Here is a 26,871-nt window from a genome sequence, read left to right on the forward strand (position 1 = left end):
AATAGAAAAAAAATAAACACAACCCCAGGTTTCTCTTCAGCACTGTAGCCAGGCTGACAGAGAGTCACAGCTCTGTGGAGCCGAGCATTCCTATAAACCTTAGTGGTAATGACTTTATGAACTTCTTTAATGAAAAGATTTTAACTATTAGGGACAAGATTAATAATCTCTTGCCCATAACCAGTGCCAATCTGTCCTCAAGTGGAATGGCCTTGGAAACCACTGTATGCCCTGGTGTATATTTGGAGGGATTTTCTCCTATCAACCGTGACCAATTATTTTCAACGGTTTCTACTTCGAACACGTCTACCTGTCTCTTGGACCCCATCCCGTCGAGGCTGCTTAAAGACGTTTTGCCTTTAATTGGCGGCTCTCTATTAGATATTATCAATGTGTCTCTGCTAACAGGCCACGTACCACACTCCTTCAAGGTGGCTGTTATTAAACCTCTCCTGAAGAAGCCCACTCTGGATCCAGAGGTGTTGGCTAACTACAGACCGATCTCTAACCTCACCTTCCTCTCCAAGATCCTTGAGAAAGTGGTCGCAAATCAGTTGTGCGACTTTCTACATCATAATAGTTTATTTGAGAAATTTCAATCAGGATTTAGAAAACACCACAGCACCGAGACGGCACTGGTGAAAATTACAAATGACCTCTTAATGGCAGCAGATAAAGGACTCCTCTCTGTCCTGGTCTTGTTAGACCTTAGTGCTGCATTCGACACCATTGACCATGACATCCTGTTACAGAGACTGGAGCAGTCGATTGGCATTTCAGGCACGGCACTAATTTGGTTTAAATCCTATTTATCAGATCGATCTCAGTTTGTATTTGTAAACGATGGCCTCGATAACCACCAACGTTAATCACGGAGTTCCACAAGGTTCTGTGCTTGGACCAATTTTATTTACCTTATACATGCTTCCTTTGGGCAATATTATCAGGAAACACTCCATAAACTTTCATTGTTATGCAGATGACACTCAACTATATTTATCGATAAAACCAGAGGAGAGCAACCAACTCTGTAAAATTCAAGCATGTCTTAAAGACATAAAAACATGGATGACCTGCAACTTCTTGATGTTAAACTCAGACAAAACCGAAGTAATTTTAATCGGCCCTGAGCACCTCAGAGATCAATTATCTGGTGATGTGGATTCTGTAGACGGCATTGCCCTGGCATCCAACACCACTGTAAAGAATCTTGGCGTTATCTTTGATCGGGACTTGTCCTTTAACTCCCACGTAAAGCAAATCTCAAGGACTGCATTCTTTCATCTACGTAATATTTCAAAAATCAGGCACATCTTGTCTCAAAAGATGCAGAAAAATTGGTTCACGTTCGTTACTTGAGACTGGATTACTGCAACTCCTTATTAGCAGGCTGCTCTAATAAATCTCTTAGGTCCCTCCAGTTGATCCAGAATGCTGCAGCTCGTGTTCTCACTAAAACTAAGGAAAGAGATCACATCACTCCTGCACTAGCTGCTCTGCACTGGCTCCCAGTAAAATCAAGAATCACTTTTAAAATTCTTCTCTTAACCTACAAAGCCTTGATTGGTGATGCTCCATCATATCTTAAGGAGCTTGTCGTACCATATTGCCCCACTAGAGAGCTACGCTCACTAAATGCGGGACTACTTGTAGTTCCTAGAGTCTTAAAAGTAGAATGGGAGCCAGAGCCTTTAGTTATCAAGCTCCTCTTTTATGGAACCAGCTTCCAATTTCAGTCCGGGAGGCAGACACAGTCACCTCGTTTAAGAGTAGACTTAAGACCTTCCTCTTTGACAGAGCTTATAGTTAGGGCTGAATCAGGTTTGCCCTGGTCCAGCCCCTTGATATGCTGCTATAGGCTTATAGCTGCCGGGGGACGTTTTAGGATGCACTGAGTACCTATCTCCTCTTTTTTCTCTCCTTAAGGATGAATTTTCATCTCTCAATCACACGTTACTAACTCTGCTTTCTCCCCGGAAGTCCTTTTGACTTTACGTCTCATGGGGTCATCGGACCCTATGAGACGGCATAGATCCTATCTGCCTGATGGATCGTCTGGGTCGTGGAATTCCTGCTCATGACTACGCCACTGTCCTGTTGAGACTCCGCCCACTCCTCCTCCCCACCGCCATCTGCCTGATGGATCGTGGAGGTCTCCATCGTGGAATATGCCTACTATCAGAATCAGAATCAGAATCAGAAACAGTTTTATTGCCAGGAATGTTTTCACAAACAAACGAGGAATTTTTTTTGGTGGAAGGTGCAACATTTGGACATGACAAAACAAACAACAATCAACACGACAGAAAGACAACAAATAATGTGAAGTGTTTGGGTGTGTGCTTCAAGTGGTGTGTTTTAGTTAAAGTGCATGTTAAAGTGACGTGTGTGGAGGAGGGAAGAAGAAGGAGGAGGAGGGAGGAGGAGTGAGGAGGAGGAAGAGGAAGGAGCGGGAAGAAGGAGGAAGAAGAGGTGGTAGTCCTGGGGGTGACAGTCAGTCAGTCCGGGTTCCATTGATGAGCCCGACTGCCGACGGGAAAAAACTTTTGGTGTGGCGGGTGGTCTTTGTCCTGATGGACCGCAGCCTCCTCCCCGAGGGGAGGGACTCGAACAGGGAGTGTCCAGGGTGGGAGGGGTCAGCGACAATCTTTCTGGCCCGCTTCAGTGACCTGGAAGTGAACAGGACCTGGAGGGAAGGCAGATTGCAACCGATAACCCTCTCGGCCGAGCGGATGATGCTCTGCAGCCTGCGCTTGTCTTTGGCTGTGGCTGCAGGGTGCCAGACGGTGATGGAGGAGCAGATGATGGACTCAACGATGGCCGTGTAGAATTGTACCATCATTCTCCCTGGCAGGTTGAATTTCCTCAGCTGCCTCAGGAAGAACATCCTCTGCTGGGCCTTCTTGGTGATGGAGCGGATGTTCAGCTCCCACTTGAGGTCCTGGGAGATGATGGAGCCCAGGAAGCGGATGGACTCCACAGCGTCGACGGGGGAGTCACACAGGATGAGAGGGGCGGGTGGGGCTGCATTCCTCCTGAAATCCACAACCATCTCCACTGTCTTTAGAGCGTTGAGCTCCAGGTTGTTCTGGCTGCACCAGGTCACCAGGTGGTCAGTCTCCCACCTGTAGGCGGTCTCGTCCCCACCAGAGATGAGTCCAATGAGGGTGGTGTCATCCGCGAACTTTAGGAGCTTGACGGACTGGTGACTGGAGGTGCAGCTGTCATATTCATTGAATGTATTTTAACTCTAAATCTGTCCTTCTGTACACATTACATCTATTGCATCTGTCCATCCTAGGAGAGGGATCCTCCTCTGTTGCTCTCCTGCAGGTTTCTTCCCTTTTTTTCCCCCTGAAGGGTTATTTGGGAGTTTTTCCTGGTCCGATGTGAGGTTTTGGGGCAGGGATGTCTATGTGTACAGATTGTAAAGCACTCCGAGACAAATTTGTAATTTGTGAAATTGGGCTATACAAATAAACTGAATTGAATTGAATGTGAAGAAAATTATTTTTTTCCCGGCCTCTTTAATAAATTGAACCATAGGCCACGCCCCTTTCTGCGATTCTGATCCTGCGATTTCGGAACGCAATTTTAAAAAAAATGAGATGATGATGGTGAAGATGATGATGATGATGATGGTGATCTTGAGTCTGACTCATTTCACATGCATCACGATGAACGCTTGTCCGATGGGTGTTCAGATATTTCGGTGTCACAGTCTAAATAATATCCGCCGCCCGCCGGTGGCTTCATGTTGGTGATGAATCTTGATGCCGATTGCATTTGAAGTCAAAAAAATAAAAACTAATAAGGAAGAGTTTTTACTTTCTAGTTCATTTTCAGACTTAATGTCTCAGTTTCTCTGTACGTGTGTGTGTGTGTCTCCTTCTTCTCCTCCTCCCTTCAGGCTTTGTTTGTGGTGTGTTGTGCGTCGTCTTCTTTATTGGGAGCCCGCTCGGATGATGTAATCCCTGCTTCTTGTTTTTAATAACATTTTCAATGCACCGGAATTCATCGGCATACGCGTCACCCTGGTCTAATGAAAGGAGGGGAGGGGGGGGGGGCTCTTAAATTCAATAAAGTCTAAATTCCCTCTTCTCTTACCGTTTGGCTCACTTCCCTCACCAGCTGAATGAAATGTGCTTTTTTGTTTGTTTTTAAAAATCATCGAAACTTTAAAAAAAACAAATCCTATTCTTTGACTCCAGTGACCGGACCTCTCTGTGCTCCTCAGGGTCCGACTCGTGGCAGGTGGTGCCGGCCGAGGGCGCCGTGGTCCAGGGCGGCTACGGCCACAGCAGCGTGTACGACGAGGCGGCCGGCTGCGTGTTCCTCCACGGGGGACACAAGGCGCTCGGCGGCAACAAGTACGGCCTGGTGGACCACATGTACCGCTACCACGTGCACTCCAGAACCTGGTGAGGGGCGCCACTCCCATGATGCACCGGGGCATTCTGGGCACCGGGTCTGTGCTCGCGTGGACAGTTGAGACACACACATGAAGACACACACATGTAGATACACACATGTAGATACACGCATGTAGATACACACATGTAGATACAAACATGCAGATACACACATGTAGATACACACATGTAGATACACACATGTAGATACACACACATGTAGATACACACATGTAGATACACACATGAAGACACACACACGCAGATACACACATGTAGATACACACATGTAGATACAAACATGTAGATACAAACATGAAGACACACACATGTAGATACACACATGTAGATACACACATGTAGATATACACATGTAGATACACACATGTAGATATACACATGTAGATACACACATGTAGATACAAACATGCAGATACACACATGTAGATACACACATGCAGATACACACATGTAGATACACACATGTAGATATACACATGTAGATATACACATGTAGATACACACATGTAGATACAAACATGCAGATACACACATGTAGATACACACATGCATACACATACATGTAGATACACACATGCATACACACACATGTAGATACACACATGTAGATACACACATGCATACACACACATGTAGATACACACATGCAGATACACACATGTAGATACACACATGTAGATACACACATGTAGATACACACATGTAGATACACACATGCATACACATACATGTAGATACACACATGCATACACACACATGTAGATACACACATGCATACACACACATGTAGATACACACATGCAGATACACACATGTAGATACACACATGTAGATACACACATGCATACACATACATGTAGATACACACATGTAGATACACACATGTAGATACACACATGCAGATACACACATGCAGATACACACATGAAGACACACACATGTAGATACACACATGTAGATACACACATGTAGATACACACATGCAGATACACACATGCAGACACACACATGCAGATACACACGTGCAGATACACACATGTAGATACACACATGTAGATACACACATGCAGATACACACATGTAGATACACACATGTAGATACACACATGCAGACACACACATGTAGATACACACATGTAGATACACACATGCAGACCTTTTAAAAAGTTGTTGTTATACTTTGTGTGTGTGTGTGTGTGTGTGTGTGGCGATGAGTGTATTTGGCCGTAACAAATCCCATGATGCACCGGGGCTCAGGCAGGGTGCATTGTGGGCAGATCCTTCTGCAGTGTGGACACTAACCCGGAGTTGTTGTTGTTGTTTTCTCGGGGAACAATGCAGCAAACAAACAAACCTGAAATGATCATTAATAATGGATGAAATATATATTTTTATTTTTATTTTGCACAATTCAAACAATAAAATACAAATAATCACAACAAAGATAAATTCACATCACAGTGCAGGAGACAGAAAGCCCACCGGGCTTATTTGAAGCCTAAATTACAAACATAAAATGAAAAATGCATGAGATTGACAACAAAAGAAAGAAAGAAAGAAATAAAACTTGTGATTGTGTTTAAAAAATATATATTGTCATGGATTGCGACCTCGTAAAGACGGTAAGAGATGCTCGCGTCAGGAAGAGGGGCCCCGGGGTGAGAGTAGACAGACCCGACAGGTGCCCCCCCCCCCTCACTGTCTCACCCCACGGCTCTCACTTTCCACGTGGAATTTGGTCATCGGAGCCGGGGGGGGGGGGGGGGGGGACTCTTCAAAATTCCCAGACCGCCATTCCAGTTGCTCCGTCCGGCTCGTCTGTGTTCTGTGGTCGATGGTTTGAATCCCATCGAGGCTCGGAGGGCGAGTCGGAAAACATCCGGAGAAACTATGAGAAGCCGATAATCTAATAATAATGAGATGATCTTAATATGGAGACTCTTCCCTCACAATGGAGCTGTTTCCAGACCGCACGCGGAACAATGAGGGTTCTTTAAAAGGCTTTGTGGTTCTACGAAGAACCATCACCTACTGGAGAACCTTTTTTTTTCTCATTTGAGACACTTTTATAGGTTCTTTGAAGAACTCTCAAAGGAAATGGTTCTTTAAAGAACCCTGGTTTGAAAGGTTCCTCGTGGAACCAGAAATGGTGCCTTAAAGAACCATTTTTAAATGTTCTTTGAGACACCTTTATAGGTTATTTGAGGAACTCTTTAAGGAATTGGTTCTTTAATTAAAGAACCCTGGTTTGAAAGGTTCCTCGTGGAACCAGAAATGGTGCCTTAAATAACCATTTTTAAATGTTCTTTGAGACACCATTATAGGTTCTTTAAAGAACCCTGGTTTGAAAGGTTCTCTGTGGAACCAGGAAGGGTTCCTTAAAGAACCATGTTTTAAGGTTCTTTGAGACACCTTTATAGGTTCTTTGAAGAACTATTTTAGGAAATGGTTCTTTAAAGAACCCTGGTTTGAAAGGTTCTCTGTGGAACCAGGAATGGTTCCTTAAAGAACCATGTTTTAAGGTTCTTTGAGACACCTTTATAGGTTCTTTGAAGAACTATTTTAGGAAATGGTTCTTTAAAGAACCCTGGTTTAAAAAGGTTCCTCGTGGAACCAGAAATGGTTCTTCTTTGGCATCACTCTGAAGAACCAAGTGCGGTTCCAGATGGAACCTTCATGGTTCTGTGTGGCAGGTGAAAGTTCCTCTTTTGACTTTGTGGTCGTGTTTGTTGAAACACAAACGACGAGCGTCTCTTCTCCCCGACTCGGTTCTCCCAGACTCGGTTCTCCGCGTGTTTCCCTTTTGAAGAACAATCCAATCCATCAACGTCTCTCTGGTGGAAAGTCGTAGTTGCTGCAGTAATTGAAGAAGCCACCGCAGTTGGTCTCCAATACGCGACCTTTGACCTCGAAGACAGGCGGGTCGCAACGGTCTGGGGGTCCCCCGCTGCAGCCGAGGACCTCCCACAATGGTGTGTGTGTCTGTGTGTGTGTGTGTCTGTGTGTGTCTGTGTGTGTCTGTGTGTGCACACGCATACTGCTGCCATGAAAGAACAGTTGGTATGAAGGGCACAGGTCACATATCGAGACGCCATCAATAACGTGGCACCAGACACACACACACACACACACACACCTACACACACACACACACACACACACACTCTGACAAATTAACACTAAAATGTTTTACTTTGCTGAGTTTCAGTATGTGTGTGTGTGTGTGTGTGTGTGTGTGTGTGTGTGTGTGTGTGTGTGTGTGTGTGTGTGTGTGTGTGTGTGTGTGTGTGTGTGTGTGTGTGTGTGTGTGTGTGTGTGTGTGTGTGTGTGTGTGTGTGTGTGTGTGTGCGTGCGTGTGCAGGCTGATCCTCCAGGAGAGCGGCGTAGCGCGGTACCTCCACTCGGCGGCGCTGCTGAGCGGCACGGTGCTCGTGTTCGGGGGAAACACTCACAACGACACGTCGCTTAGCAACGGGGCCAAGTGCTTCTCCGCCGACTTCCTGGCGTACGACATCGGTAAGAACGAGCGCTCGGGGCCCTGAACGCCACTTTACTTTCAAATCCTTGAAAAAACTTAAATCCCTAAAGTTTTGGAAAAGTCTTGGACATTTGTTATATTCACATGTTCATTTACGCCGAGTTTAAAAATAATTAACTTGTTTTTATTAGAATGACGCTCAAAATATTAGCATCCATACGCTGTCATACTTTTAACCTCATGTTACTTTCAAATGTTCTTACATCTTTTACCTTTTGGGGTCAATTTGACCCTCCAGAGAATTAGTACAATTAATATTGTTTCCCAAGTTTAAGTGTCAGGCACTTTATGATTGTTGACTACCTAAATAGCCCTTTAAATAATAAAAAGAATCCCCCCCCCACATCCGATACATCAATTAAAATCTCACCGATTGACCTAAAATTGGAAAAATATATATTTTTGGTGTTTTGATGGCTTTATATTATTTATAATTACATATTTCTTTATTTCTATAACATTTGGAATGAAAAGCTATTTCTGTTAATAATTTTATTATTTTTATAAATATACATGTTTTTCTTTTAATCAAACTATTGCCTCTCATTCATCTGTGTCATTTAAGGTTATAAACCGTATGCTTTGGTATTCTCATTGTTTGTTTAAATACGACATTTTCGTGAAAAAAAATTGTCTACCCCGAGATTTTATAAAATGTTTTGTCATGGAAATTTGGTTTAAAGTCCTGGAAAGTCCTTGGTCAACATGTGTGTGAACCCTGCATATTGAATCCCATCCCAAACCAACTTAGAGGGACGTGTGGGTTGCAAAATAAATCCTCCAATTACCTCTAATCTCCAAGCTTCCATCATGCCCCGCCCACTTGGCGTTGGCCTCCCATGTGGTCGTCATGGGAGACAAATGTACCGGCACATTCCCTGAGATGGACATTTAATAATGTCAACATGAACAACATTAAAGTGAATACATTGTGTTTAGGTCCATAAACACACCGGTGTCTACGGTGGACATGTTCATTTCATTATATTGTGTTTATTTATAGAGACGAGCAGCTCGTAAACCTCAGGGGTAAAACCCCAAAATAAATCCTGAGATTTAGAGTTGCTGATGTGAAAGAGTTCCAGCAGTGTGTGTGTGTGTGTGTGTGTGTGTGTTAGAGAGAGAGCTGGTTCGTCCCGAGGTTCCCAGCTGTATTCAAACGCCACACCTCTACGAAAGGGGGGCGCTTCATTCTGCTGCGAGTGTGGCGACAAACGGAGGAGGGAGGTGTTTGGAACAGTGGGGGGGGGGACTCGGCTGATCTTGTGACTGCGGGTCTCTGCATTTTTAAAATATTTGTTATGTTTTCAATATATTCACCATATTTACCATTTTACTTTAGAAGCTGGACAAAAAAAAAAAAAAAAAAATTTACTATTTGTATATCATATTATATTATTTTATATTTTATATATATATATATCATTTTTTGTCTACATGTTTATATTAATATTGTGCAATAAAAAAATAAAATAATAATCAATAGTTATGTGGACATATTGACTAAATGGCTTAAACCGTCTGGTGAGAACAATAATAATTGCATAACTTTCCTGTAATGCAGCTTTTAAAACCATTAAAAAAACCTGATGCAGAATAATATCCAACATCTAAGGCTCATATCATGATATTGATTTAATATTGATATATCGGGTAGCCCTCTTCTGCACGTGTATTTTGGTTGGGATGAATCTTTCCACATCTGATCAGCTCCTCTTCGTCATCCGCAGTGCTTTTCTTCCTCCTCCATTTCTTACCGCAGTGTGAGGATACAGAGGTGGCGGGGAGGGCGGATGATTAAGGATCCCATTACAGGCTACCCGGTGGCACCGTGGAGCAGATGGCACGGGGACGGGGAAGAGAGGGATGACGGGGAAGAGAGGGATGACGGGGAAGAGAGGGATTACACCGACGGGGAGAAACAACAGGAAGCGTGTAGATTAACATGGAGGGAGAGGATGAAGAGATGGATGTGTACCCGTGGAGAAAGGTGCTGTAGGAGGAGGAGGAGGAGCTTAATCAGTTACGTTCTTTAATGAACTTAACTCGAGGTATCTTTTTTCCAAAGTTAGGTGATGCGCTCCGTCACGAGGAAACTCACTTCACCTCGGGTTGGGATTTAAAAAGCTGCAGAAATAGCTGAACTCTGATTTATGTTTATTTATATATACATTTATATAAATTAAATTTTTTTAAACTTACTTTTGTAGTTTTTGTATATATATATATATATATATATATTTATACAAAAAACTGCAATATATATATATATATATATTTGCAGTTTTTTGTAAATATTTATATTTATATATATACAAAAACTGCTATATATATATATATTCACAAAAACTGCAATATATATATATATATAAACAGCAGTATACATATAAATGTATATATATATATATACAAAAAACTGCAATACATATATATATATATATGCAAAAACTGCAAAAATAGGTGTAAAAAAACAATGAAAGAAATCAAATTTTCATGAAGATATATGTTTTTTATGAATGAGTTCTGTCTGTCGTCATGCTCCTCCCAGTCCGTCGGCCCCTCCCCCTCACTGCTCTTCTATCTCCCGACATGCCGTCTACGATGAGATCAAATGCCAGAGAGGATGATTGGGTGAGATAAGTCTGTGAATGTGAAGAAGCAATAAGAAGAAAGACGAGAGCGGGAGAGTAATGAAGAGTAAATGAAGGAGGGATTTAGGGAGAGAGAAGGAAAAGCCCCACTTAGGAATGACTAAAAACAACAAAGGAATAAACAGGTAATAAACATGAGGACGAAAAGTAAGGGAATCAACAGTTTGTTGTTTTGTTTACAGAGTTCAGGAAGTTGAGCGAGTGTTGACAACTTTCCTTCTTTTCCTCTTCCTCTCACCTCCATAGTCTGTGTGTGTGTGTGTGTGTCTGTGTGTGTGTGTGTGTCTCTGTGTGTGTGTGTGTGTGTGTGTGTAGCCGCATGTCCCTCAGCTCTGCGCAAACACATAAATATCATCAATTATTCATTGCTCCTCATATCTGTGCATCTGCAAGACTTTATCGTCCACCATCCACCTCTTTACTTCACCAGAGAGGGAAAGAGAGAGAGGGAGAAGGAAGGAGGGAGGGAAGGAAGGAGGGAGAGAGAGGCAGAGGGAAGGAAGGAAGGAAGGAGGGAGAGTGGGCGAGAAGGAAGGAAGAAAGGAAAGAGAGAGGGAGGGAGGGAGAAAGAGGGAAGGAAGGTGGGAGGCAGGGTGAGAGGCAGAGGGAAGGAAGGAAGGAGAGAGGGAGGGAACGCAGGCAGGGAGGGAGAGAGAGGCAGAGGGAAGGAAGAAAGGAAAGGGAGAGAGAAGGGAGGAAGGAAGGAAGGAGGGAGAGTGAGGGCGAGAAGGAAGAAAGGAAAGAGAGAAAGAGAGAGGGAGGGAACGCAAGCAGGGAGGGAGGGAGAGAGAGAGAGAGAGGCAGAGGGAAGGTAGAAAGGAAAGAGGGAGAGAGAAGGAATGAAGGAAGGAAGGAGGGAGAGTGGGCGAGAAGGAAGGAAGAAAGGAAAGGGAGATAGGGAGGGAGAACGGGCAAGAGGGAAGGAAGGAAGGTGGGAGAAAGGCAGAGGGAAAGAAGGAGAAAGGGAGGGAGAGAGATAGGGAGGGAAGGAAGGAGAGAGTGAGGGCGAGAAGGAAGAAAGGAAATAGGGAGAGAGGGAGGGAAAGCAAGCAGTGAGGGAGAGGCAGAGGGAGAGAGAAGAAAGGAAGGAAGGAGGGAGAGAGGGAGGGAAGGAAGGAGTGATGGTTGCACAGGGAAAAGACAACAGGAAGCAGCTGAAGGGGGAGAGGAGTCAGTGAGATGGTGTGTTCAGGGAACATGTTTACTGTGTTTACTGTTTACTGTGTTTACTGTTTGTTCGTGTTCATATTGATCCTTCTACTCGTAACACTCGTTCTTATTGATTATGTTTCATAACAATCAGCTTCACCACTTTATAAACTAAGATCTCAGCCTGAGGATCCCATCGCTGTAATATTTAATATCTATCATTTTGAATCATCATTTTATTAATATAATCACTAATGTGATGTTTAAGTTACTGGAAGTGGTCATTGGATACTTTAAGTAAATGTAATTAAATTACTAAATAATTAATTTACTAAAAAACTATTTTTTTTGCATTAATTGTTTACTAAGATCAAATAATTATTTACTTAACATTAACAATGTTCACTTTAAGTAACTTATAATCACATTATAATGCATTCTTACATTGATTGGAACACTTGAAAAAATAATCTAAAAATACACAATTATGAAGTGTTATGACACTTGACCTCACACATATTTATACAATACTTTATAATATGTTTATTATTATTATTGTTAATTGATTATTGTTATGACTCATTATAAGTTTTAAGTATTATAATTGTTGCACACTTGGACACATATGATGGTTTGATAACTGGTTTATATAACTGGCTAATTACTGGCGTAGCGTCTTTCTTCCACATATACATAGAACAGATCTGCTTCTACTATCACTCTCACTACTTCATTCACCCTGGCGAGATGGATGTGTACGCGTGGAGAGAGGAGGAGGAGGAGGAGGAGGAGGAGGAGCTTAATCAGTTACGTATCTTTTTTCCAAAGTTAGGTGATGCGCTCCGTCACGAGAAAAGTCATTTGACCTCGGGTTGGGATTTAAAAAGCTGCAGAAATAGCTCAACTCTGATTTATGTTTATATATATATATATATTTGCAGTTTTTTGTATATATTTATATTTATATATATATACAGAAAACAGCAATTTTTATATATATATATACAAAACTGCAATGTATTTATATATATATACATTTGCAGTTTTTTGTATATATATATATAAAACTGCAATGTATTTATATATATATATACATTTGCAGTTTTTTGTATATATATTTTTTAAAATACAATGTATTTATATATATACACAAATACTGCAATATATACATTTGCAGTTTTTTGTATATATTTATATATATTTTTAAAAATGCAATGTATTTTTATATATATATATATACAGTTTTTTGTATATATACAGGACTGTCTCAGAAAATTAGAATATTGTGATAAAGTTCTTTATTTTCTGTAATGCAATTAAAAAAACAAAAATGTCATGCATTCTGGATTCATTACAAATCAACTGAAATATTGCAAGCCTTTTATTCTTTTAATATTGCTGATTATGGCTTACAGCTTAAGAAAACTCTAAAATCCTATCTCATAAAATTTTAATATTTCCTCAGACCAAGTAAAAAAAGATTTCTAACAGCTGAGTGTTTGTCAAGGCTCAGGAAACCCTTGCAGGTGTTTCGAGTTAATTAGACAATTCAAGTGATTTGTTTAATACCCTACTAGTATACTTTTTCATGATATTCTAATATTTAGAGATAGGATATTTGAGTTTTCTTAAGCTGTAAGCCATAATCAGCAATATTAAAAGAATAAAAGGCTTGCAATATTTCAGTTGATTTGTAATGAATCCAGAATGCATGACATTTTTGTTTTTTTAATTGCATTACAGAAAATAAAGAACTTCATCACAATATTCTAATTTTCTGAGACAGTCCTGTATATATCCCCATCGACACATCATAACATTACATTTGCGCAACATACATTCACATTCACGTATTACATATTCGGATGACTGACGGTGATGATCCACGTCGCTACTTTTATACAGTTTATCCCTTTTTCCCACCTGAGAGCAGAAACACGTCACACTCAGCAGCTCCGCCGCAGGCTGCAGGCCGTTGGTCTGTCACTAGCTCATTACTAGCGTAGCGTTTTCCCTCGCTTTCTTCCTGAAGGACCCCTGAGCTGACCTCAGTGCCTGTATGAGCTTTGCTCATCCTAACCATTCACACAATTGCAGATACACACATACCAGGAGAATAAATGAAACAATTAACAATCAATAAAAATAAGAAATACATGAACATATTGGGGGGGGGGGGTCAACGTCCAGTTTGTGATATTGTGTTTATTGTTCCTGAGGGCCCCACACAATGCACTATACGTACTGGTGCACCGCATTATATATGTAGACGGGCGTCATTAAAGGTGTGTTTTCTAAATAAATATGAAAAAAGTAATGAGTAAAAAGTGGCTCACTCGGCGGATTGCTTTTTAAAATTATTATAAATTATCGGCATGACAAAAACAACATTGCTGAGATAATTTCCCCCTTTTTTGTGTTGCATTATTTAGTCATTAAAAGATAAATTATGTCCTGTTGCTTTTGGAAGGGGGGGGGGGGTCTTTTTGTGTTTGTGTGTGTGTGTGTGTGTGTGTGTGTGTGTGGGAGGTAGCACATTAATTGAGATGCACTTTCTCACCGTGTAAATGTTTTTATGATGGATCTGTCACAAACATTTAGTTTACTTGTTAAATGCTGATATTATATATTTGGTACTTCCCTCGGTCCAGACGCAGCTGTTTTATGATTTGTAGTAACAGAAGGTTGTTAAAGTCTAATTTACCTTTAATGTTCAATTACAGACACATTTAGTTAAAAAAAAATATATTGCTTTGCTAGCCTACTAAATATACGTACATATTCCTCTCCAGGAAATAGACGGGTCCTTTCTCCTGTTCTCTGGGGGGAATTTAAACTTGACGTCACTCCGTTTAAAACACAATATTTTGTGATTTTTTGTTGCCGTTTGTCCCGCCCATTTCTACTTCCCTCTCCTCTGCCCTTGGATACTTAGTTCCACCTGTGGAAGCTTCACCGGCTCCTCACCGCCAGCTTTTCTCTCCCGCCGCTAATTTGTTTTTGTTTTGCGGCGCCTTCCTCCAGGACGCCGCCGCGGCGTTAGCTTCTCTCCCGCTGCCGGAGCATTAGAGTCGGGTCGACACGGGAGGCACTTTTCATTTGGATTTAATTCTCCCTCTCTCAACCCCACACACAGAAACACACACACACACACACACACACACACACACACACACACACACACACCTCAACCCTGCCACCCTCGCACGTCTAATTAGATTTGGGGGAGGTGGAGGAGGCGGGAAATGAACTCTGATTAAAAACACGGTCCTCTCCAAGTTGACACACCACGGGCGCACACACACACACACACACACACACAGACAGACACACACAGAGACAGACACACACACACACACAGAGACAGAGATATACACACACACACACACAGACAGAGACAGACATACACACACATACAAACACACACACACACAGAGACACACACACACATACACACACAGACAGCCACAGAGACACACACACACACACACTCACAAACACGCACACAGACAGACACACACATGCACACACAAACACGCACACAGACAGACACACACATGCACACACACACACACACACACAGACAGACACAGAGACACACACACATACAAACACGCACACAGACAGACAGACAGACACACACATGGACACACACACACAGACAGATACACAGACAGACATACAAACACACACACAGACAGACAGACACACACATGCACACACACACACACACAGACAGACAGACAGACACACACATGCACACACACACACACACACACAGACAGACACAGAGACACACACACACATACAAACACGCACACAGACAGACAGACACACATACAGACACATACACAGACAGACACACACACAGACGCACACATACACACACATACATACACACACAGACACAGAGACACACACACATACAAACACGCACACAGACACACACAGACGCACACATACACACACATACATACACACGTACATACACACCAGAGCGGGCTGGGACTTTGTTTGGAAGATGTTGGGAGCCGTGATAATGAAGGATGAGTTAGTGGCTGCTGTTCAATCCTCCTCCTCCTCCTCCTCTTCCTCCCGCTCTCCATCAAGTCCTCCATTAGTGCCGATCAGATCAAACTGTCAATCAGCCTCCCGCTTCCATCTGGCCCCATGAGTCCTCTCTCTCCCTCCCACCATGCACTATGAACACCGACTCTCATATCCTGAGAGGAAATTACAGTCCGTGTGTGTGTGTGTCTTTTAATTTAGAGCTGGACCTCTCCTCCATTGGTTGGAGGTGGGTCAGGTGGTGTGTTTCTTCCTCTCACTTCATCACAACGGGGATCTCGATCCACTTGAACGAAAACCCAGAAGCCACATTTAACAGACGATAGCGTAATAAAACATAAACGCTCTCCGGCTCCCATCAGACGGGTGGAGGTGAACACGGAGGTGCAACACTCACAGATGGATGACTGAGCCGCCACACGACCCCAGGGGGGCCGACACCGCTATTTATGTTCCAGGGGTTTCATTTATTCTGGTTGTTTCTGCTCTCGTGCTCGACTTCAGTCGGAGCTCAGGTTCCACGCGTCTCCAGGTCCGCCGCTCGTGATCCGATCCCCACGCTCCCTCTGCAGGTGTGGAGGAATGTATTCCGTCATAAGCCATTAGGGATACAAATCAACACCCAACAACAAGAAAAACTAAATATATACATGTCATAAAGACAGAAATGTAACACGCAATGTTGAAAGTCACTTAAAGTTATTCACGTCGATGTCGTCTGCTCTTGAAAACAAGATTAAAGCCGGGAGGACATTTACATATTTTTGGGGGGGCAATTTTTTTTCCCCCACGGAATGAAATCCAGGAGCATTTAAAAAGAAATTGGGGCCACTTTTTGAAACTTGTGTGAAATAACATTTAAAACATTTCAACATATTAAATATACTTATTTAGGCTTATAGTATATTAGAAATTGTCATAAAAATGGCAATAATAAGACTATTAGGCAATAATAAGACTATTAGGCAATAATAAGACTATTAGGCAGTAGTGTACAGAAAACAAACAAAAAATAAAACAGACAATAGTTTAAAATTGTATTCTTATTTCTTTCTGGTTATTTATTTGTAATTTTTTTTAAACCACTATTAACAATTATTATTTTATTTTTTTATAATTCAAAATTATAAAAAATAAAACGCTATTAAATTGTTGCCTCTTAAGATGATGGTACTTGCATTTAATGAATTTAAGCACATTTTCCTACATAGAGAATAATTCTTAAATTGTTTCATTGTAATTGTTTCATCTGTCTACTAGTTTTAAGATTTTTGTGGGTTCTTCAAGGCTAGATACTTTTACTTGTTTTAAGAAATCTTGGCAAGTCAAATTTTCCTGTTCTGTTGCCAGATAACTCAGCTTATTACCTTCGCATTGAAAATGCGGAAGGTTCTGTTTTGATCGCCGTGTATTTATTTATTTGTATGCGTGTTCCTCGCATAACTCAAAAAGTATTAAACCGAATGGCATGCAATTTGGTGGGATGATTGGTTATTATCCGGGGACCATTTGATTAGATTTTGGGATCAATTGGGTCAAAGGTCAAGGTCAAGGTCATGAAAAGGTTAAAATTTTCTTTTTACCATAGCACGGTCAATTTTTATCCAATTGGCATGCAACTAATGCCAAAATGTTCATAATTCAATGCCCAATCTTGTGATATGTGAAGGTATGCGCTCTACCGAGTGCCCATTCTAGTTTCAAGTAATATTCCCTCATTTTAAAACTTGTTTTCCTTGTTTTTGGAAGCGGAATTTTTGCGGTGTGGTGACATCAGGGGCACAATTATATTTCTGTTTGTGTTCGTATTTCAGAAAAAGCAAATATTGACTGTTGGAATGAAAACTCGAGATCTATCTCGAGAAAGTCTGAAGGGGCTTCGACGTGCGAGACTTCTCAACATGGTGAAGCTTATTCGCGGTGTCAAGCGGCGGGAGGGAGACGTCTTTAAAAGCACCGTGTCGCTGCCACACACCTTTAAGCTCAGGTGATAATTGCATTCAGGGCCTCGCAGGTTATATTAGCTGACAATACATCAGCGACAGCGCACGAGCCAGAAATAGATTCCTCAAGAGGATCACGGATTTGAATCTCCAGACTTTGAATAGTGCTGCAGGCGTTACTTGTTAAAACTTTATTTATAATAGCTTTCATACAATAGTTCAGCCGCCTGAAAGTGGACCACAGAGTGTAAGATTAATCCAGCACACACCAACTTTTTGATTTTTTTCTCTCATCTATTTAATTTTTAAAATAATTTATTTTATTTAATCTACTTCTGTATTTTTAATTTTCTGTAATTGTGAAAATATATAATAATACAAAAGATTAAACCATCACAGAAAGAAAATTAATCAGGAAAATACTTTTGGATGAATAAAAAAATCCCACAATTATTCGAAATAATTTTTAAATGACTAAAAGTCACAAAAATACAAAAGCACAAGAGGTAGAAATTGTGTGAAAAACAACAAGAATTATGAGTTTCTTTAAAACTTTATAGTCGCTCAATATCAATAGTATTTTTGGGGGTGAAAACAAAAAGTTTTCCTTTGAGAGAGTGAGATGAAAAGATGAGCACAGCTCGACACGACCAACACGTGGAGCTTCAGTGCAGCTAGCGGCCGCTAACTAGCCTGTTAGCCTAGCGGAAGCAATAATGAGTCAAAACATCAATTCATTTTCACATTTCTCAGCGCAGTATGGGAAATATCTCCAATTTAAGAAAGATACCTTCAGTATTTAATCTCTTCACTAGCCAAGTGAATCTCAGCGGGGGGGGGGGGGGGGGGAATAAAGCTAAACTTGGCTAGCTACAGCCAGGCTTCAGTTTAGCTTGATAGCATAAGCGTCCCCGTAGGAGTATGACGTGGAGGTACGACTGACCTTTAACCCCTGCGATTGATGACACCCCCCTGCCATTTACGCTCTCTCTATGTCCTCTGCCCGCATCCCTGGCTATTAAAAAACAAGCGCTCCCCAATTAGCACGCCGCTGAACGAGGTCATTAGCAACCTGGCGTCCCCGACTCTCCGATTTACTTTAATTTAAATTTAGTTCATTCTGGGAGGGCTCGTCTGGCTAAACGGCAGCCATCGCCCACAGGAAGGTAAAAACATCAGAGAGTTGTTAAAATACACACAGCTTATAGCTTCAATTATCAGAGAGAGAGAGAGAGAGGTACTTTATGATGATACCCGGTGCTTTATGAAGTCATCTAACCCCCCCATCTCCTCCATAACGCCATCATTTAACGTGAAAAGGTTAAGATAACGAGTGCTTGTCCCTTGGGACGGGGGTGAACCGCGGGTCACCAGCTGTAACACGGGCTTTTTATATACTTGCATGATAGAATGTGCATTATATGTGTATTATTATCTACAGTAACTGACCGTTTAGTCACCGGTCGGTTCGACCGCAGTAGCCAGAAGGCGTTTAAAGGATGGAGGATGATAATGTGTCTACTTGTTTTGGTTTTTTGATGCTACGGTACGGGCACGGATACATTAAAGGCTGATTTTAGGTCTACTGACTGTTATCGTCCGATATTGGAACACCCCGCAGTGCGTTATTTTGTTGTTGTGTATATTTTATTCAGTAAATCATTGCAATACAATACAATATTATTCTAGATAATATACTAAACGGAGAGACTAAAAAGGTATAGGTTGAAGCAAAACATGCTTATATATTATATATTCTTATCCTAAATTATTATAAAATAAATCTGATAATTAATATAAATTAAATTTAAAAATGTAAAAAAATCAGATAATTAATATAAATCAGATAATTAATGTATTAATTATTAATTAATTATATTATCTCTCACTGAACAAACCGGTGGTGAATTACAGCATTTTGCAGTGTTTATCTTTGACGTTTGACCTTCACACACAAAAGCTAAGACGTCGTTCTGGTGTGTGTGTGTGTGTGTGTGTGTGTGTGTGTGTGTGTGTCTTCAGCTTGCGACGAGTGGACCGTCCTCCCGAGGCCGGGGCTGCACCGGGAAGCCAACCGATATGGACACTCCGCCGTGGTCAGCAACGGGTGAGCGCCGTCCTCCGTTAGCTCAAAACACGATCAAGCGATGCTCGAATCTCGGTAAAATCGATTAAACATATGCAAATAAAAATCCTCCCGCGGCGTCCTCCACGTCTTGGACGCGCCGAGAGTCTTGGTGGAGCTTCTTCTCCGCCTTTCCCCTCTGGTCGGGTGGTGGTTCTGTTGGTGTCGATTGGTTTTGGATTGATCTCCTTATCTGGATGCTAAATGTAGTTGTTTAGTTTACACTTCTCTTGTCACTTCTCGCTCTGCTGACTTCTCTGAAGCTCCCCACACCTCCTCTAAGTGGCTGTTGCTCTTACCGTACACTCAGAAAACCTCCTTTTATATTATCTATGGATAGATACAGTGTGTTTCATTTTTTGTAACCCCAGAACTTTACAAGTACCATTCTCATTTTTAAAGTCTGTATTTCTGTATTTGTTGCCCCGGTTTCATTTGATCAGAAAAAGTTGTCCGGTCCAATTAATTCCATCCCGAGGAGAATGTGACTCTCTGTATTCACAGGCCCTCCACACCGCCACTTACAAAGAAAAGAAACCCCAAATAAGGGCTGCGACCTTTCACTCTTCAGCTGTCCTCTCGTGTTTTAACCCTCCTGTTACCTTTCGGGTCAATTTGACCCCATTCAATGTTTAATGTCGGTGTTCTTTGGGGTCAATTTGACCCCAGGCTGTTTTTCACTGTGTCAAACATATAAGAAATATCAACTTTTTTATATATTTAAAGGGCTATTTAGGTAGTCAACAAACAAACATAAAGTACCTCACACTTAAACTTGGGAAACAATATTAATTCTAATAATTTTCTGGAGGTTTTAATTGCTGGGGTCAAATTGACCCCGAGGGTAAAATATGTCAGTAAATATAAAGGTAACAGGAGGGTTAAACATTGAATGGGGTCAAATTGACCCTAAGGCAACAGGAGGGTTAAACCTCGAGGCCAGATGTAGACAACCAGACATTTCAGAGGTTTCTCCGAGCTCCTACAATGTGGTCTGGGCGCCTTTTTTTTGTGGGTGATTTGAACAAAACTTTGAGTTGAATTTAAAGTATTTTCTCAAAGGGTCCCATCACGATGTCGAGGGACTTATTGCTCAACTCCGAAATGACGCTCTGACCCGTATAACGCCATTCACCCGGCAGAAAGTCGGCTTTGAACTTCAAAAAGCCGGCTTCAAACTGAAGTGTCACCCCTCCCCCGCCATCTTTTCTTGACTACCTCCGTGACCTCTGTCCAGGTTTTCTGTGTAATCCGCTCCGTCTCGTCTCTTCAGCTCCATGTTCATCTTTGGAGGTTTTTCCGGCCTCCTCCTGAACGACGTGCTGACCTACACCCCTCCGTCCTGCCGGGCCTTTTCCAACCCGGCCCTGTGCGCCGCCGCCGGGCCGGGCCTCCGCTGCCGGTGGGTGAAAAGCGGGTGTGTCCCCTGGGAGACGAAGGCACCCGATGTCGGTGTCCCTGCAGCGTTTTGCCCCGGGCGACCCGGTAGGTACCGCCCGGCTGACCCTCGGCCTGCGGTTACTTTTCTGTCAACATAATTTTTCCTTAATTGTTCGGCACTGTCCCGCCTCAGTGTTGCTCCCAAAAGACCAACTCTTTCATAACTATTCCGGAGGATTTGGGATCTGAAGTTTGTCAGTTAGCATACGAATGGGAGCAGAAGGTCAACGCTGCAACAACGACCTGATTTTGAAGTAATTGGGTCGAGTCCTAATCCTCCTTCATCTCCCTCTGCCAGATTATATCAGAACAACAACCACAGTAATGGTTGAACTGTCAGTTTTAAATGGAACAACATGGATTCACTGCTTTAACCCTCCTGTTACCTTTGGGGTCAAATTGACCCCGTTTAATGTTTTACGTCTCAAAAAAAGTTATTGACATCATTATTTTTTGCTTCATATTTCTTGACTTTTCCTAATTTATTGGGGACAACTGGGAAAACCTAAAATTCACATGATGATATGTTTTTGTCCTGTACACAACTTGTACCCATCGGTGTTCTTTGGGGTCAATTTGACCCCAGGCTGTTTTTCAGTGTGTAAAACATATAAGAACTAGAACGGGCACTCGGTAGAGCACATACCTTCGCATATCACAAGATTGGGCATTGAATTTTGAACATTTTGGCATTAGTTGCATGCCAATTGGATAGAGATTGACCGTGCTATGGTAAAAAGAAGATTTTGACCTTTTCATGACCTTGACATTGACCTTTGATCCGATTGATCCCAAAATCTAATCAAATGGTCCCCGGATAATAACCAATCATCCCACCAAATTTCATGCGATTCGGTTTAAAACTTTCTTTGTTATGCGAATAACACGCATACAAATAAATAAATAAATACACGGCGATCAAAACATAACCTTCCGCATTTTCAATGCGAAGGTAAATATCAACTTTTTTATTTATTTAAAAGGCTGTTTAGGTAGTCAACAAACACACATGAAGTACCTCACACTTAAACTTGGGAAACAATATTAATTCTAATAATTTTCTGGAAATTTTAATTGCTGGGGTCAAATTGACCCCAAGGGTAAAATATGTTTGTAAATTTGAAGGTAACAGGAGGGTTAAAGGAACAGGACGGTGTTTTTTTATTTTAATGTTCCAGCCCTTTTACAAAAAAAAAAATCACCTTTACTTTGAAAATAATGTCAACGTCAAGTCTGCATGTAGTGTGTGGTCACATGATTAAAATAAGTAATACATAATAAATCAATAAAGTGCCTTCCCACAGAAACATTACCAACCAACTCTACCCAGAAGAAACAGTTGTTTTCATTCTTAAAGGAAATTAATCCCCGTAGGAAGAGACATAAAACACATTTTAACATAGAGGTTTGCAGTTAAGGAGCAAAAACAACTCGTGCACGGACCTTCAGATGCATCATGGGAGTCCAACTGACTTCACGTGTCACATGAGCAGAGTGAGAGGAAGCAGCATGGCGATCCTCTCGTGAGCGCTTCCCTTTTCCATCGCATCCCGACGTGACGACAACGTGCCGCTTCACGCTCGATGCGGAGCGTCACTGGCTCGACTTCCTGACGCAGGACGGGAAAATGTGTTTTTACTCCCTCGCTCAACGCCTGTTAGATCCTCGCGAAACGCTTTAAATTAGAGCAGAATTCCCAGCCGATGAAAACATTTGTTTTAAATATTTCCAACTCTCTTGAAATTTCGAGAGAACATTTGGAGCTGGAGGATCACGCGTGACATCCACTCCCATATGCAGCGTTGAGTGATGACATAACGTCGCGGTCACTGGCTCCACGTCGTCGTTTGGCCTGAAGCGCCTCGTGCACCTGCTCGCCCCCTTTGCCTTTTCACTTCTGATGATTCAGCGGTGACTACTGCATTGTGATACAACAACAACAACAACAACACGGCAAGAAACTAGCTCGCTCTGCTCATGTTATCTGTGGGTTTTTTTTTATTCCACATTTTATTGGCCAGAGGTTATTGTTATCTCTCTCACAGGGGGGTCCTGGTCAAGATGGCTGTTTCACACAAGCACCACAATAAAAAAACACAAACAATGATATTTAGAGATGTAAAAAAATGTGAATAAAAAAAGGAGCAGGAACAGGAAAAAGTTCAAAACAACAACAAAAAAGGCTTCAAACAAACCAGCGAAATGCATAATTCTAAATTCGCTCAGTGCTGAAATAATCCTAAATCCTTAATCCTGTGTTTCATCACTTCTAAAGGTGCTTTTCTAAAATCCTAAAATGTCTCTGTTGCTCCGACCAAGATGGAGACCAGCAGCTACAGTGGAGAACATTAGTGCCTGTGAATATGGTTTGATACACAAAGGATGGTTGTTTAAGTGTGTGTGTGTGTGTGTGTGTGTGTCCGTCCTCATCATTCCAGACAGCACAGACGAGCGGTGTTTCCGCTTCCCGGAGTGCGCGAGCTGCACCGCCAACACGCGCGGCTGCCAGTGGTGCGAGGACAGGAAGTGCATGTCGGCGTCCAGCAACTGCACCGCGGTGAGTCCCATCGGCGGCGTTTATGACACCCCAAGACTCACGAGAGTGTTTGATGGAACAAATAACATCCGGGATGATTGTGGTCATCTAGAACCGAGCCGCTGGAAGGCTTGTCCCCGAGGGGGGTCGAAAGGTCAAATCCGTTAATATATACACTACCGTTCAAAAGTTTGGGGTCATCCAGACAATTTTGTGTCTTCCATGAAAACTCACTTTTATTTATCAAATGAATTGAACATTTCATCGAACATATAGTCAAGACATTGACAAGGTTAGAAATAATGATTAATATTTGAAGTATTAATTTTGTTCTTCAAACTTCAAGCTCAAAGGAAGGCCAGTTGTATAGCTTATATCACCAGCATAACTGTTTTCAGCTGTGCTAACATAATTGCACAAGGGTTTTCTAATCAGACATTAGTCTTCTAAGGCGATTAGCAAACACAATGTACCATTAGAACACTGGAGTGATAGTTGATGGAAATGGGCCTCTATACACCTCTGGAGATATTTCATTAGAAACCAGACACTTCCACCTAGAATAGTCATTTACCACATTAACAATGTATAGTGTGTATTTCTGATTCATGTTATATTTATTGAAAAAACAGTGCTTTTCTTTGAAAAATAAAGACATTTCTAAGTGACCCCAAACTTTTGAACGGTAGTGTATACGTTTATGCTATTTCATCCTCTCGTGGGTGTTAATATTATAATATTTAGACGTATTATTTGAGTGAAATTACTTTTTGTACTTTTCCTGCAGCTCATTTCTGAGTCTCTCTTTCTCTATTTTTACTCCCAACCTGCCGTCTCTGTCTTTCTTTGTACGTGTGTGTCTGCACGCTGCTTTTGTCTGCCTGGCTGTGTGTGTGTGTGTGTGTGTGTGTGTAGCTGACTCTGGAGCTGGCGCAGCAGCATGGCGGCGCTCTGTCTCTGTCTCGTCCGCCGACCATGTTGTCTGAACATCAGCTGAGCTTGTGGAAGCACGGAGCCAGGAGGAGGGGACATGTGTGTATTATTTGACACTTGCTCGTGGGCTTCGGGGTCGCGTCCGGTTGAGGTCGGCGGTCAGAGCGGTGACTCTAAATCACAACTTTGCATTTAGCTCGTGTCTTTGACAATCATTAAACACGGTGTCGGAGAAAGAGCTCTTCGGGTTTCGATGTAACGTCGCGAAAAAGAACAAAACAAAGGAACATCATTCAACATCCTTGTTTTCATATTTTTGTTAAAGATGGGGAGGAGGAGGAGGGGGGCTCTTTTTCTCAGGTTAAAATTTCGTAATTTTATAGTCTAAATTCATATTTTCTGTTAAACAACCAGCATCGATTTCCTCTATCCCCTAAAATTGAACACAGTAAAAAATATATAAATAAATCCCGGTTTAAAGTGTCGCCCGTATGGATTTCTCTTCTCACTTCCGCATTTTTCCTTTATGATTGCTTCCCCCGTCGGACTTTACTTCCTCTCCCGCTCCTGTTGCACACCGTGTTGACTCCTCCGACGTTCACCTTGCATTTCCTTTCAAAGAGGACGTGGGTGGAAAAACAGGCTGACATTGTTTCCTCTCCGTGTGTGTGTGTGTGTGTGTGTGTGTGAGAAGTCGGTGAGAGACTCGACCGGCTGCCATCGCAGGGAGGAGCAGGAGTGTTACAGACTGGCCAACTGCAGGAGCTGCTCCCTCAACGTCAACTGTCAGTGGGAGCTGCAGCAGCAGGAGTGTCAGGCACTTCCTGGTGAGGACACACACAAACACACACACATACAAACAGAGTGAACATGCCTGCAGCGTGACACACGTGACACCATGAATGCACACAAACGAGACAATACATAGATTTTTTTTTTAGATTTCCGATTTTCAAAACTTTTGAAGCCTCGAGTTTGGAATGTCGGCTGCCGCCATCTTGGTTTTCTTTGGAACCAAAAGAGTCGAGAGGGTAGAGCTAAGTGCAACAGAATAGACGACTTTATTGTCTATTTGAAAAAGAGAAGTCTTGAAACTTGCAGTTAAGACCGTTAATTCATGTTTTCTCATCGACTTCCCGACAATCTGACGTATATTTGCAACCAGAGGAGTCGCCCCCTACTGACCATCACGGTACATTACATGTCATTTAGCTGACACTTTTATCCAATGCGACTTAAAATCATATTTCACTCATACACCGTGGACTCAGCTACTGGGAACAATTCAGGGTTAAGTGTGTTGCTCAAGGACACATGGATTGAAACGCCGACCCCCTAATTGAAAGACGGAGCTGCTGACCACTGACCCGCAGTCAGCCCATTAGAAAGGAGTTTACGGTACTTCGGCTTTGGCTTCCCGTTTCAGAGCCAGAGGCTGCCGCCTGTATTAAACCCGCGGTACAACAGACTTTACATTATGGGTGGTCTCCACGAGCCCATAAGAGGATTAGCATACCTTCAGAAAGCTCGCTCTCCATTCGAGGGAAAGTGGGTCAACTACAAGTGTTTACTGCATGTTCTGCATGTGACCTCGAGAGCCCACCAAGTCCTCCACGCTTTGCTCCGTGACGGCCGGCAGCGAGAGACGCTCTCAGTTTGACTTTGGCGTTCGCACGACTTCAGGGCAAAAAAGGAAAACTCTCTCGCCGGTTGAATCCACAAGAGGATCCGGTCCCGTGTCGTGTTGTGTTCGAGGCTCCAGGCCCCACTAGCTCTAAATCTGACGTTGTGTTTGCTCCCTAGTTTTCTGTCCACATCAAGGACCTCCCCCTCCCTCCCCCCCCTCGTGCAAATCCTCCCCCTCTGGGTTGCTATGAACTGTCGGTGCTCTGTTGTTCAGCGGAGGTCGAATCGTTGAGAGCGTTGGATTATTTTGGTACTTTGCAGGATTTAAAGGTGTCTCTGCTTTTTAAATCTGGGTAGATTACATATAATCATTATGTCAACGTCCTTTCACTGGCTACACTCCAACATGAACTTTGGGCCTGAACATTT

General features: G+C 42.3%; 1 protein-coding gene across 2 annotated transcripts in view; it reads left to right on the forward strand.

Moving 5' to 3' along the window:
• The window catches only part of atrnl1a (attractin-like 1a), a 239,394-nt gene that overhangs the window by 70,000 nt on the left and 142,523 nt on the right, over window positions 1–26,871 (forward strand). The window contains exons 9-15 of one of the 2 annotated variants that reach the window (XM_056435010.1): window positions 4,238–4,421; window positions 7,795–7,949; window positions 19,805–19,889; window positions 21,181–21,392; window positions 23,786–23,904; window positions 24,799–24,915; window positions 25,511–25,643. In XM_056435010.1, coding sequence (XP_056290985.1) covers window positions 4,238–4,421; window positions 7,795–7,949; window positions 19,805–19,889; window positions 21,181–21,392; window positions 23,786–23,904; window positions 24,799–24,915; window positions 25,511–25,643 — 1,005 coding nt within the window. The remainder of the gene's footprint in view (window positions 1–4,237; window positions 4,422–7,794; window positions 7,950–19,804; window positions 19,890–21,180; window positions 21,393–23,785; window positions 23,905–24,798; window positions 24,916–25,510; window positions 25,644–26,871) is intronic. The other variant, XM_056435011.1, reaches the window with a different exon arrangement.

This window comes from Pseudoliparis swirei, chromosome 17 (genome assembly GCF_029220125.1).
Source record: "Pseudoliparis swirei isolate HS2019 ecotype Mariana Trench chromosome 17, NWPU_hadal_v1, whole genome shotgun sequence".
NCBI lineage: Eukaryota > Metazoa > Chordata > Actinopteri > Perciformes > Liparidae > Pseudoliparis > Pseudoliparis swirei.